This window comes from Haliotis rubra, unplaced genomic scaffold (genome assembly GCF_003918875.1).
Source record: "Haliotis rubra isolate DU_JTF1 unplaced genomic scaffold, ASM391887v1 Scf57, whole genome shotgun sequence".
Taxonomy (NCBI): domain Eukaryota; kingdom Metazoa; phylum Mollusca; class Gastropoda; order Lepetellida; family Haliotidae; genus Haliotis; species Haliotis rubra.
Genome location: NW_025767268.1, coordinates 633880 through 648324, shown reverse-complemented (window position 1 = coordinate 648324; position 14445 = coordinate 633880). Strand labels below are relative to the sequence as shown.

The window sequence follows — 14445 nt, the reverse complement described above, 5'->3', positions numbered from 1 at the left end:
TTGAGATGATGTTACCTTTGGTAAAAACAATTCGAAACATTGGAAGACTGAAAACGTAAGCAGTTCGTTAGTTCTGAAAATTTTGTTCGTTTTGGATAAAACAGAGATGTATTGAAAAATACGATGTTGTTATTAAAACGCTCTTTGATCTGATGAACTCAAACAGGCTATTTCTAAATGTAAACATACGTCTCCTGTCCTTTGTGTGATAGCTTGTAATCTAACCCTTGAATAGATTCTCAGAACATAACACAATACGTATGAATATTAACTCAGTCTGTGACTCTCTTCAATCCAGCCTACTGCTGCCCAAGAGAACAAGTATCTTCTAATATCACCATGTCTCACGGTGAGAAAAGGAGAAAGGCTGAAGCTGGTGAGCAGGGACAGATGAGAGAAGTTTGGACAAACAAGCGAGAGTATATTTTGTCTCAAATAGGTTTTGCTGTTGGGCTTGGAACCTTCTGGAGATTCCCCTACCTCTGCAACAGAAACGGTGGAGGTGTGTATACTGGGAAGGCATGATGGTTTATTACGATGTATATAATTCAAGGCTACCCGTGTTTTCTAAGGTGTCTCTGTAGAATGAATTTACCAGTGCCATCTAGTCATGGCACAACACTAGTGAAATTTGAATACCTCAGCTCGTCTTTTGAAGTACTTGGAGAAAGTTTTCATTGAACTTTGCATTTCCTTTATTACAGGTGCATTCCTCATCCCTTATTTCTGTGGGATATTTCTTTGCGCAGTTCCTCTCTTCTTTCTCGAGGTGTCCATTGGCCAGTTCTCCAGCAGGAGCGCTGCTCATGTCTGGGACATGTGCCCGCTGTTTAAAGGTCAGGATTTCCCTGACCTCTTGTCATGTGAAAGAGTTATTGGCAAAGTAGTATGAGGAATTTATCTATGATTTAACGAACATATTTAAACTGTCAGTACTGTATTTGCCTACATGCTCTAAGAAGATCAGTTTAAGTCAAAGACGTGAAATGCTGCAGAAACTTAGTAGTCGTAACTCTTCATATATTTCGGTGTCAAGAACAATGACATATGGTTCTGCGATTCATCGTCAATAGTTGTAACATCGTCGAGATTCCGGGATAGAATTGTTCACACTGGTTGACCAGATCTATTACAAGACTCTTTACAAGACTCTTTGCGAGTCGGACGGTGTTGGGCGTTGTTGACAATAGGAGTCGCTGGACTGGTTAGTCCTGACTCGATATTATCAGGCCACAGCGATAATGTACTCATTAAAGTGAACTATTTACGGTATAAAGATGATATTCGTTCATATGTTATAATTAGTGCGGATATGTGTCGATTGATAAAATCACTTACTTTTTAAATTTTGATGGCGTATGGCATCTCCTCCTACTATGAGATCTTTCCTCTTTATTGTCTCTTCTTTTCAGGCATTGGCATCTCACAGGCCGTAGTGTGTTTCATCAGTTCCATTTCCTACAATCTGATTATTGTGTGGACCTTGTACTATCTGTATCAATCATTTTGGCCCATGTTACCTTGGACCACTTGCAACAACTGGTGGAATACGGCTCTATGCACTGATGATATCGGCAGTAACACAACTTACAACGACAGCAATTACCGCATGATGAATGACCCCAGAATCACCGCTCCGTGGAGAAAACCGAACGAGACATTGACAGCAGCTGAAGAATTTTGGCAGTAGGTCTAAATATGTTTTTTCTTCTTTAGATAGACATAACCCGTCATTTGTTCAGTAATGACAACCAAAGTAGACATATTCATGCATACTGGCATGATATTGGCGCTTGTACCATAGTAATATGCACAGTGTGTGAAGCCCATTTCTGTTGTCCCCCAGCGTGATAATGCTGGAATATTGCTAAAAGCGACGTAAAGCAGAACTCACTCACTCACCTACAATGAGATGTACAAGTTGCACTCGCAGGCACATTTGTAATTTTTTGTCATTACACCGGTTGATGAATGACCCTAGAATCATCCCTCCGTGGAGAAAACCGAACGAAACATTGACAGCCTCTGAAGAATGTTGGCAGTTATTCTAAATGTTGTTTTTTCACTACTGGTAACCCCCCGAACTCACTACCTCTCCATGTCAAGTCATCTCCTTCCATCTCCATCTTTAAATCAAGACTCAAAACATTCTTGTTCAACCACAACTAAATCTTATAACACTTCTTCCTGTATATAGTGTACATATTTACTGTTACGCAAAGAGCATGCCCTTGAGGTGTGGAGTTACTACTGCGCTCTACAAATGTCCATAGAAGAAGTGTGAAGAGAGAACTAAATAAGAAGGCTTCCATTTCCATCTGCAGATATAATGCTATAAGGGTTTCCGATGGCGTTGAAACATTAGGTTCGGTCCAGACCCACCTGCTTCTGTGCTCAGCTGCATCCTGGGCGATCTTGTTCCTCTGTATGATGTCGGGAATCAAATCAGTTGGAAAAGTAAGTGTAATATTGTTGTACAATGCCAAAGAAAGAAGGTAGTCACTTTGGCCTCTTTGTTTGAAAGCCATAGGTTTCACCTTTATCGAGAGTTGATGTTCTTTACTTGATTTTTCACAATTTGTAACTAAAAATAATTATAATCAGGAAATCAGGGATTCGAATCCGCAGTCATAGAATTCCAACACGCTTAAGACAAGGTTTCCTTTGTTGTCATCAGCATAAATGAAAGCAAATGGATACGCTGAAATGTAACAAGCAAGTCAGCGAGCCTTACCATCCGATCCTGTTAGTTGCTGAAGACCAGTTCTAACCCGGTTCTTCACGGGTATTAGACGATGGCTGATTACTCTAATGTAACTGAAGCCTATATGTGTATGGATAAATCTTCGTGCTGCTTGCCCTGTACAGTGCCGTAATCCTATATTGCAGGTAGTGTATGTGACGGCCGTGTTGCCATACATCCTGCTGACGGTGCTGCTGATCAGGTCGTGCATGATGCCGGGGTCGGTGGACGGCCTTCTGTATTTCCTTAGGCCGGATTTTTCAAAACTACTGACAGTCCAGGTAACAGTAATATATTACTTGATCTGTCTGAAGGATACAGGCATATGTAATCCATTTAATGTTTTCAAACCGTACTAGTCATTTCAAGACCAGTATAATCTGGCGATTTTTTATGATAACAATTAAATGAGGGTGGATAAGTGCTTGTCAATTGATAGCTATTTAAGTCATGAAATGCACTGTGTAGAGAACTACTGGTAGAGAATATAACACGTGTATGTTTTAATTTGCTGTTAAACGCCGAATCCAATAATACCCAAGTCTAGGATGGTGGTTTGCATGTAATGAAGCAAGGCAAGACAATCAATGACCTACGCAACTGAAATATGATGACAAGTATCATATTGACAAATATGATATTATTTAGAAACCGAATGTTATGATTATACATGGATTTAGAAAAAGATCATTCTTTTACTAGTGTTATGTACTTTTGCAAACACGCTAATATTCGTGAAAGTGTTTTTCATGGTTTCATGGTCTGGTTAAAATTCGAAATTTGGACGTAGTGTGATAGTGTCTAGACACTTAACTTTGAAAAGTATGTACGCCTTCTTTGGACCAATGAAAATGGTTTCACCTCTAATAAGTTTGTGGTGACGGAAGGTGTGGCTGGAGGCATTACTGCAGAGTTTCTACTCGCTGAATACAACGTATGGCGGCCTCATCACAATGGGCAGTTTCAACTCCTTCAACAATAATTGTGTCAGGTAATCAAATTCTACTCAAGATCAAACATTCAATAAATACATTATATGGCATGGATTTGGAAAATTGAATGACTAAATAAATATGTTAATCAGTACCTGCATTTTGAAGATTACTGTCACTACCATCGATGCTCCAGATTTGAACTTATTAGATTATAATGTTTAAATTATTTTGATATAAACATAAGGTTTGTATTTCTAAATTAAGGGATGTGGTGTTGGTAACAATCATTGGCCAGCTGAGCTGTATCTTCTGTGGCTTCACCGTCTTCTCTACTCTGGGCTTTATGGCTACTGAAGCACAGGTACCCATATCTGAAGTCGTATCCTCAGGTTCGTACATCACTGATCTCATGTAATGAAATCACGTCAAACATTATCGAAGTTGAGCCTAATACGTCTAGTTCATTCATGACAAAATAGTGATTAGGATGGAAGGCTTTTATTTCGGGACAACAGTAAGTTCGACACAATTGTGTTTCACTGCACCTTCGTCTCCGCCTGGAGAACATACTTTGGGACATTGTTGTTTTAGTTACAGCATAAGTTCTGGGTAATTATACACTCCAGTGAATTACAGGTTTTCTTGGACTAAATATGTGACGTTAAATCTTAACTCACTCACTCACTTGGACTAAATCTAGCTGGATAGAGACAGAAGACAAATGCCACCATACACAATATTAAAAGACACCCGTTTATGTATGTATATATGTATGTTATATGAAGTGTGTGTGTAAGTGTGCGTGCGTGCGGGCGTGTCTGTGTATGTTTGATACATTGCACTATTTCATGTTTCTGTGTGGCAATCATCAGACAAACTGAAATCAAGTTGCTTGGAACTTCCCTTCAATACAGTGGTTACATAATCCTGAGTTTCGCTTGCTTCTGTTTGATTGCTTCAAAACGTTCCCTTTTATTTCATTTTGTCTGATTATTGACACACAGAACACTTGTGTCTGTGCGTGCATGAAACTCCGAGTACCAAACATGAAATAAACCAGTGTATAAAACATACATATACATTTGCTCAGCTATCTCAAGTGTAGAGCACCCAGGGCCTAGATTTTCGAAGCTCTCTTAGCACTAATATAGTCGTAAGTTAATGTTATTGTATGGCACTTACGACTATCTTAGCGCTAAGAGAGCTTCGACCATGTAGGCCCTGTACTGGAAAAGAACAACGCGCGCGGAAGACTGTTCACATCTTGTTCAGGAAAGCAGATAAGGCAAAGTTCGGTTTTTCGAAATATCATATAATCGAGACAACACATATTTGTATCACGTGCTATCTTTTACTGTCATTTAATGAATAAAATCAACACTTATTATGACATCCATCAAACGATCCCTTTTGGCTTAGCGTAAACGTCAAAACTCGTTCACAAGAACCATAATCAAACATGGCGTGTCGAGTGAAATCGAACTGACAAAAACTTCAACTATTTACCGTGTCAGTAAGCATAAAAACAAGTAATAAACTGCCAATGGAATAAAATCAAATCACTTGTACATATCATGTCAGCTTAGGACGCGTCCAACTCGTAACTGTGTTCTGAGAACATGCAAACTAGTGCGAAACGAGGCGTGAACTTGACACAGCACAGCGAGGGACAGTTACTGACACTCACTCAGGTACGATGCACTGAATGACGCAGCGACCAGCTGATCGGTTCGAGTGCTCATCGCTGGAAATTGCTGACATATGGTGAAATGCATGTGCTTACACTGCCATTTGTTATGGGCCACCAAAGTACTGGACAGAAATCTTTGTTGAGTCATGAGTACGGATATTTTCACTGCAGTGAACATATCAAATTTCTGTCACTATAGTGAAAATATAACTTTCTCAGAAATCTCCGTCTTTCACACATAATCATATGATAATTCTCGTTAACTTTCCGTTTTCTTCGTAAATTGTTCTTAAGGATCAGGGCTTGGGTTCATCATCTACCCTGAGGCTATATCCAAGCTGCCTTTATCCCAACTCTGGGCTGTTCTGTTCTTCCTCACACTGCTCACCGTTGGGATTGACTCCATGGTAAAGTGTAGGAACCAGCAAATGTATTGACTGACTTTATTGTAACGTATTGGATAAAGAAATCTATTGGTTGACTCCTTGGTAAAGTTTAGGAGCCATACAGATTAAGGTTTTCTAACCAGCTAATCTATTGATTGACAAAGTGGCAAAGTACAGGAACCTGCAGGTCTACTGAATAACTTCATGGTAAAGTATAGGGATCTGCATATATACTGAATGATTTCATGGTAAAGTATAGGAACCTGCAAATCTATTGAATGACTTCATGGTAAAGAGTCGGAACCAGGAAATCTACTGAATAACTTCACGGTTCAGATTAGGAACAAGGAAATGTCTTCATAAGTGAGCATAACACCATCAAATATCTTGATGTAACAAGTTTGGTTTCACAATGGTTTACCCCTTATACGCATCATATATCATGGTTGAAGATCACTTTGAAGTCATCCACCCATAAAGTGACTTCTAAATATATTCACGCAAAATGTATTGTCAGAATAGTATAGAGTAATAGAGTGATAGTATATCAGAAACCCCAGATCCGCGACAAGTAATGTGTTTGCAATAACTAGGAAAGTGTCGGATTTTACAAGTTTTGATATACAATACATTCCATTCTTATATAGTCATTTCTCAAAATAATGTATGCAATAAGAGTCCGAATTGCTGCAAGTATCACGATTCCATCTTTCAGAATATTTGGCGTTCAACTCTTTGACATTAGATGATGTCGTATGATTATTTTTCAGTTTGGTACAGTTGAATGTGTTATCTCTGGTATTCTGGAAGCTTCACCAAAGAGGATTCAATCGAAACGAGCGCTGACCACGCTGGGTGTGTGTATGGTTAGCTTTCTGCTAACTATTCCCTTTGTTACAGAGGTAAGTTCAATTTGATGTTCAATTTGAATTAAATAAATGACACGAAAAATCCCATTCCAAAATATAAAGACACCTCTGCCGAAAACAGAAACACTGTGAGATTCCCAGTACGTCATTAGTATCTTTATAAATTACTTTGAAATCGTGAACCTTAATTACTCAAGCAAGTACCGAGTGCGTTTTTAATGAAATGTGAATACATCTACATCTTTTGCTTATTTATTTGAGTTCTATCAGTTAGGATAATGGTATTCTTTATAGGCAGTCTATATACAACTAACATATATGGTTCAAGAGGTTATATTGTATAATATATGTCAAATGGTCAACAATCTTTACATTTACACCCACAAAGGTCATAAACGGACTTTATTCTTATCTCAAAGCCGACTAACAACTGTTCTAACCCCACGACCCACGGGCTATTGTGTGAACAAACGCTGTTTTAGGGATAGACAGTAGGAATGTGGCGTACATTTTCGATAAATTATAACGTGACGAATATATGCGTGATCCAAAAGACTCTGAAGGCAGTTGTGAATGAATTATTCGTGTTCCTTATATTTCCTAACAAGATTAGTTACCTTGTAGGCACCTTAAACTTGTAGGTACAGGTAAACTCACCCCAAAGCCACAAACGGGGGTGGGGTGGATTTCGTTCCTGGAACACCGCTCAAATACCATGAGACACTTTTCATCCAAATCGGGTTCATGCATTAACCAAAGGCTAAAGTGGTGCTTTTTGCTATTTAGGAATTTTAAGAATATGAATTTGTTTCTTGTTTCCATAGCTCAATAACTACTTTTGTATACGGATGGAAAGATTAGACAGAAATTCTCTCATCAAATTGGACTTAAAGTAACGGTCAGATGATTGGTTCTTTCAAATTTGTGAGGACCGGGGAATTTGTCATCTTCTGATGACTCTTGATCTTTCCGTTATTGATCGTCTTCACCCAGTAGATCTACCTCGCTGCTATAATGAGTATTTTGACTATCCAAAGACTGATACTGATATAGATGAATATGTGTAAGGTCACTGAACAACACTTCCATATTTTCAGCGTTGTTATTGTGTGGTAATGCAAACTGTTGTAAGCTTCTAAACAACGTACTGAAGCAGCGACCGACTGCAAGTAACTCTCCACTATGACGTAGGGTCACGCGATGACAACTCTACTCATTAACACACAGTGGTTTCCAGAATACCAGTATTTCAATATTTTTTGGCTACAAAATACTTGTTTTAATATGCTTTATGAAAATTTTATTTTCAAGGTATTTATTACATTACAGCAAGAAAATTAGCAAATTGATATTCTTGAGCTCAAAGTATTTTTGGTTTGTTTCGAACAAATAATGAGCTGGTTGTTCACTAAATGTGCAACTTAAACATTTCAGGGAGGAGTGTACCTCTTCCAGTTACTCGACTGGTACTCCTCTTCCTTCAATACGTTTCTGACTGGCTGTCTCGAATGTGTCGTCATCTACTGGATCTATGGTAAATGAACCCAAGGAATAAATATGTTTTGGGACCATTTAGACTCGGGTTTAAGATAGCAACGCCCACCTACGGTATCATGGACTGGCGGATCAGTTATCTATAAATGTATGTAACATAGCATATGCTTTCAATAAGAAATGTCCTTGTAGGTTATATCTGATATTGAAGGTGAAGGTCATTTCTTCCTTGCCTCTATGTTATTGGCTGACGTGGTCAGTTATCTAACGTTACATGCATTGTACAGGATGTGTCTATATATAGAATCTGATCACTATCCATTAATAGTTTCTCATGTTTTGATTCAGTTACCGGTGTTCAAGAGATTTATGTCGTAAAACAGACAAATGATATTTAGATCAAAGCACTACCTTTCACGTTGCGTGTGCTCTTTGTATTTTCCAGGTTCTGAGAGGTTCAGCAAGGATATCAAAACGATGCTGGGCCGTCGTCCTCCAACTGTACTGAGATTTCTGTTGTCATATGTTACCCCAGTCATTCTCTTTGTACGTCATATTGGTTTGTTCAAGTCTTTATGTTTGATCGTCAGTTGTTTAACTCCACAACACTCGAGGTTTATGACGGGGCTATTACTGGGGTCTGGGCTAAAGAATATAGTTGGTTGATCATGGCTGATATTGGTTGATTATAGCTGCCATATGTGTTATTGTTATTTGATGCAACACGATGCAATATTCAGACAATACAGTGAATGACATCATGATCATCAGTCTCTGCAAATGGAATGCAATGACATGCATGAACCCGGTCAGCGAGTCTGACCACCCAATCCCGCTAGGCGCCTCTTACGACAAGCATGGGTTGCTGAGAACAAATTATTATGCAGATCTCCTCAGATCTTCTCCTTCTACCAATTGTAGAATGCTTTTGTAGTATTGATGCAAATATGTTCTGTAAATCAGCTTGTGATACACAGTTCTAAACAATTGGTTTTGGCATTTATATTCCACTTAAGGATGCGTTGCCTTTACCTTCACTATGAGGCTTTGATATTTATTGACGCTTTAACATCGGCTCATATCTAACAGAGCAGCACGTGCGTATATATTACGTTTGTTGTCACGGTAGTACCATTCTACTATTGTACAAAACAACCGTACCGCTACGACTGTGGTTAATCTTTATTAAGGTATAGGAATTACAGTCACCTTAGTCCTTTGTCGTATGCCTTATGTTAAGTTGTGGTAGTTACTGTCAACTTAGCGCTTAGCCTGTAGCGAGTCTTATGGTATGGGCGTTCCAGTCACCTTAGTGCTCAGAGCGCTTTGTACAACCTCACCATGGTCTATATTTCTTGGTTTGCAGGCTGCTCTCGTCGTTTCCTTGTTTGGGTACGATCCTCCCAGCTATGGCGAGTACCTGTATCCAGATATTGCCAAAATAATGGGAATTCTTTTGGCAGTAGGGTTTTCAGTACCAATACCTGTCATGTTCGTGTATGAATGTCTTAGGAAGAAAGGAAGTATCTGTCAGGTAAAGGTTTCACTGCAACGTTTGAACACACTTTCATGACACCCAGTTCAATGGTAATACCTTATCGAATGCTCACACTCCACGTATATTTAATAATGCAGTCTGTCTTACACTTTCATGTTTAGCAGTATTGCTCAAATAAAGATTACTACACGTTTTTGTTTGAAACTGGAGCATTTTCCTCTCCTACATAGTTCCAGTGAAAGAGAATACTTGTTAGTTTAAAATGGGTTTGATTCAGTATAACTGAACGTCCTGTTAATGATCAGGTTAAACACTCCCTTTTACAGCGTGTGCGCCTGGCGAGCCAACCAACACCAGACTGGGGACCCTTGTATGACCGGACTGACATAGGGGTCAGGCTGATGCCACTGACGGGAATGAAGGAAGCAGATAGAGATACCCAAATGAATGAAGACATCCTATACAAATAATATAAAGGAGACAGCGTGTTCTGCTAATTGTGAGTTTGGAGCCCTGATTCATGAAGACTGTGACCCGTGAAGTTCCAGCACCACACTCCTGTTAATAATGTCCAGACTCTTGCTCCTCTGCCAGTACCATACCGAGCATCGGACCTCTTGATGAAATGTTGTTTGATATGAGTTTCAATATTCAAGGCCTCAGTAAAGGTTACTGAGGACATGTGTAGAATAATTCCATATTGGATTTGTTATTTGTTTGTTGTTTAACGCCGCACCCAGCAGTGTTCAAACTATATATGGCGGCCGTCTGTAAATAATCGAGTCTGGACCAGACAACCCAGTGATCAACAACATGAGCATTGATCTATGCAAACGGGATACGATGACGTGTCTACCAAGTGAGCGAGTCTGACCACCCGATCCCGTTAGTCGCCTTTAACGACAAGCATGGGTTGCTAAAGACGGGTTTTATATATTTTGCAATCCATTCTGAAAGTTGTCTCCATATGGGGGGGCGGTGGGGGTAGACTAGTGGTTTAAGCGTTGGCTCGTCACGCCGAAGACTCGGGTTCGAATCCCCACATGGGCACAATGTGTGAAGCCCATTTCTGGTGTCCCCCGCCGTGATGTTGCTGGAATATTGCTAAAAGCGGCGTAAAACCAAACTCAGTCAGTCAGTCAGTCTCCATATGATTTTTGCAACCACTAACACAGGCCAACTAACCCATTTGTCGCCCTGTATAAGCACAATAAAAAAGCTATAAAATATGATACGGTTACGATATGGTAAACCCCCACTGCTTAAAGAATAACCCCGAACATACATAAAGTACTGTGAAGAAGCGGACGTCTCTATTCCATGGGGGATAAAGAAGGCGTTAAGAGCTGGCGTGGAGTCTGGATTATAAACAACCAAAGGTGCTCATCCTACCGAGTTGCCATGGGGGTTATCGACATAGTATACGCTGAATGGCATATGTAGAGTCGACCAGAAGACATAAAAGCTTGCTTGTTTACAGTTTGATAATGCAGTACATGTTGTTGTTTGATTGTATCTATATATTTCTTGTTGTAAAGGTTTAAATTTGGTTTGACTTTTTTAATAGTACATCTGTAAAGCATAAATTTTGTTATAATAATAATAGTATTCACAGGGTTATCATTCATACCCTTAAATCCAAAAAGTATATTCTCTTCATTGAATTCCTTCATGTTTCTTTCAGTATATTTTGCAAGCCATTCTGATAGTTGTCTCCGTATGGATTTTGCATTCTGACAGGCATATAAAACATATACAATGGTTTCAAGTGGGTCGTTACATAAAGAACATGCTGGGGATTGAATGTATCCCATCTAAGATAATAACTTATTGGTACTCAGTATATTATGAATGATTTTAAATTGAAACCATCTTAGTTCACTTCTCTGTGTACATCTTTTTGTCATAAGATTAATATTCTCAACTCTGTGTCACTGTACTCGTTTTTTAAATGATCTTCTCCCATTTCAACAGCCCTTTGAACTTTAAAACTTTTGGTCTAATAAATTCATATAAAATGCTGAACAGTCTTGTTGACTGACACAAGAGTTGATGGTGTATAAAAGATGACACTGATTTCTTGACTCCCTCACAAGTCAAATGTCTGCTTTGATGCTATATCTTTTTACACTTTTTATAATCATATATTTTTCCATCATCATCGATTATGTCTCTAAAATATGTTCCCCATGGTCCCTGGTATGGTGAACTACCTTCAGTTGTTGGCAATTTATAGAGAATAGGCACCCCTCCACTAGTTTGGGATGCTAGGCCACTTCCCTAGAGGTCCCTGGTGAGGTGATCTACCTTCAGTTCTTGGCAATATAGCCTGTTTTTATGTTGTATTGTCTTCTGTAATTTAGCTGTTTTAGAGTTGCATTCTAGTTTTATATTCATATCTGTGATATTCTAGCTGGTTTTACTGTTCTTCGCTGGCAGGTTTATTAAAATATACCTTTATTTATTCTAAAGTTATTACTTGTTTTTAGTCATGGCTCATGGCTCAAATCTTAACTCGCTCACTCACTCTAAAATATGTTACACCCTTTTTATGCCTTTGCTGTATATAAATAGTTTCACTCCAAGTTCTAATAGCATTGTTGTAGCAAATAAATTGTGACATGATCTCTTCATCACTGTTTTCACCCTTATCACAACAGTACAAATATGTTGACCATAGGGAGAGTACCTCCTTCCCAAAACCTATTGGAATGCTTGGAGTAATCTTCTCTGTAATATAGTAGGAATCTGCTGAATAAAGAACATTCAAATCCATGATATATTCTGAAACCAGCTTTGTCAGATGACATTGCTGTAGATTAATCTCTTAATCCAACTCAGTTTTTTTGTGCTGCAATAACTGTTTTTACATCAGGAGCGCTGATACCTCTATATTTAGGTGGTAATTATATAATATGTCTTTGGATTTTGTCAGTTTTTCCCTTCCAAATGAATTGATAACACTTCTTTTGAAAATCTTCCACTATTTTTTTTAGAGGGGCTAGGAATACTACTAAACAAATGGTTAAGCTTTGGAAGTAGTAGTGACTTCAATACAACATTTCTACCCATGAGTGTTAGGTGCGCGACACCTATCAGAATGAGCAAAATACTCATCTGGAACACTGCTTTCCACGGGCCATGTTGTGTCCTTCAATGCTATCCTTTGATTGAGCAGTGGGTCTGCCACGGTCGAGTTGTATACCTGGGGGATTGTCTGGGGAACTAGGGACGTTGATGATATCGTGACTTGTGAGCATTGATCGGTGGCGATACCGGAGCGAGTTTTGCTGAAACTTCAGTAATATGTCATCTTTGAGTAGCGATTGCTAGCATGACCTTTGTACAGTCTGCAGATTTGAGGGATGTCCGATCTAGCCAGTCGCGCAAATGAGACTGCCTAATTCAGCACAGGTGGCTGTTTAATCAATATATGTTGATAGTATTGCCATCCAGTCTCCTAACGAATGCGCTCATAAGGTCCATATCTGACTTTCCTATTTGGCTAGCCGTCTCTGTCAATTCCGCCAAAAATGTATCAATTCTTTCCGTATTCATGAATGTCAACGCTGGGCCACATCGTTCTCGTGCAGTGACAACTTTCATTCAGAATAATGCAGTGACTGACCTTCCATAAGCTGCCATGAGTCCCGACCTTGACTTGCTGGAGTATATTTGAGACTCTATCGGGTGGCGGATACAAGAGCGTGTGCCACCTATTCAAAATCTGCATGAGTTGGAAGCAACTTTGCACCAAGACTAGCCACAATTGCCTCTGCATGTGTGCGGGGTCACGTGACGACAATTTAATGTGACTAACCACCAACGTGGTTTGTTGGACGTGTTGGAACAGATCAGATCAGACTCGAGCAATTTTAAAGTGAGTAAATTAGAGAAGCACGTGCACAAGTGCCGACAAAGTTATTGATTCATTAACCTGTGCTGTGCCGTCTCCATCCTGTCTCGCACACCTGGCTGTCCCTTTCTCTGCACTCCTCCCTCGTAACAAATAGTGAACTGTGTCAATATTTTAATGATAGTTTGTTAAACAACTTTTTTATTTTTAGGACATAAATTCTGCAAAAAAAAAAACCCTCATAGAGTTGGTCTGACGTTTTGATTATGATCATTGTTTCATTGAGTATTTTATGTTTATTAGTTTTCAAGTTAGATTGCAATTCATCGGTCCGCTTTTAAGCCAAACGGACTATAAGTGGTTTTGTTATGTTCCGCTGCTTCCAAACTCTCAAGCGTCCATCAGTTACAAGAAGAAGGAATCCGCTTTCATCGGCAGAGAGTTTGATGACTGTTCTAGGGTTGTACCAGGCTCTTCTTGTGCGATTGTCCTGGTACAGATTGTTCTCGTAGAGACCAGGAGAAATGATAAACAGTGGTGCTTCAGAACAGTGCTTGTGAATGGTTAAGCCTCAATAGCGACCTGTCTTCACCATCTGACGTCACGCTGGGTCGTCCAGAACGTTTCCCAGTATTTTCTGACCAAACAACTGGCAACTGTTACGTTGGCATTCATTTCCCCACCAATTGTTTTGAATTCATATTTAAATACCCAGAGGTAAGGATGCCAATATTATGCCATCTCTGGCCATCTGATAATCTTTTTCATTCCACAGCGCAGAAAACTGATCGAACATTGTAACTCATGCAGATTAAATACCGACATGAGGTACGTGAACAAATGCACTTGTGAAAGGAAATATCCGTGGGATTGCTTCTTGGACATGCTCCACAGGGTATGTTTCGGAGACACTTTCCACCAAGTACGGTTGCAATAAATTCGTACCATACGTATTATCATATACAAGCTGAACT

The 14445-nt window shown here is 39.3% G+C and overlaps 1 protein-coding gene across 1 annotated transcript; it reads left to right on the top strand.

The window, feature by feature from the left end:
• The first annotated feature begins 339 nt into the window (after window positions 1-339).
• Window positions 340-10085, top strand: LOC124254274 (sodium- and chloride-dependent creatine transporter 1-like). The gene is made up of 7 exons (XM_046688189.1): window positions 340-502; window positions 705-883; window positions 2890-3024; window positions 8058-8157; window positions 8563-8618; window positions 9484-9651; window positions 9942-10085. Exons 1-7 carry the CDS (start codon window positions 340-342, stop codon window positions 10083-10085), a joined length of 945 nt encoding a protein of 314 aa, XP_046544145.1.
• The last annotated feature ends 4360 nt before the right edge of the window (window positions 10086-14445 follow it).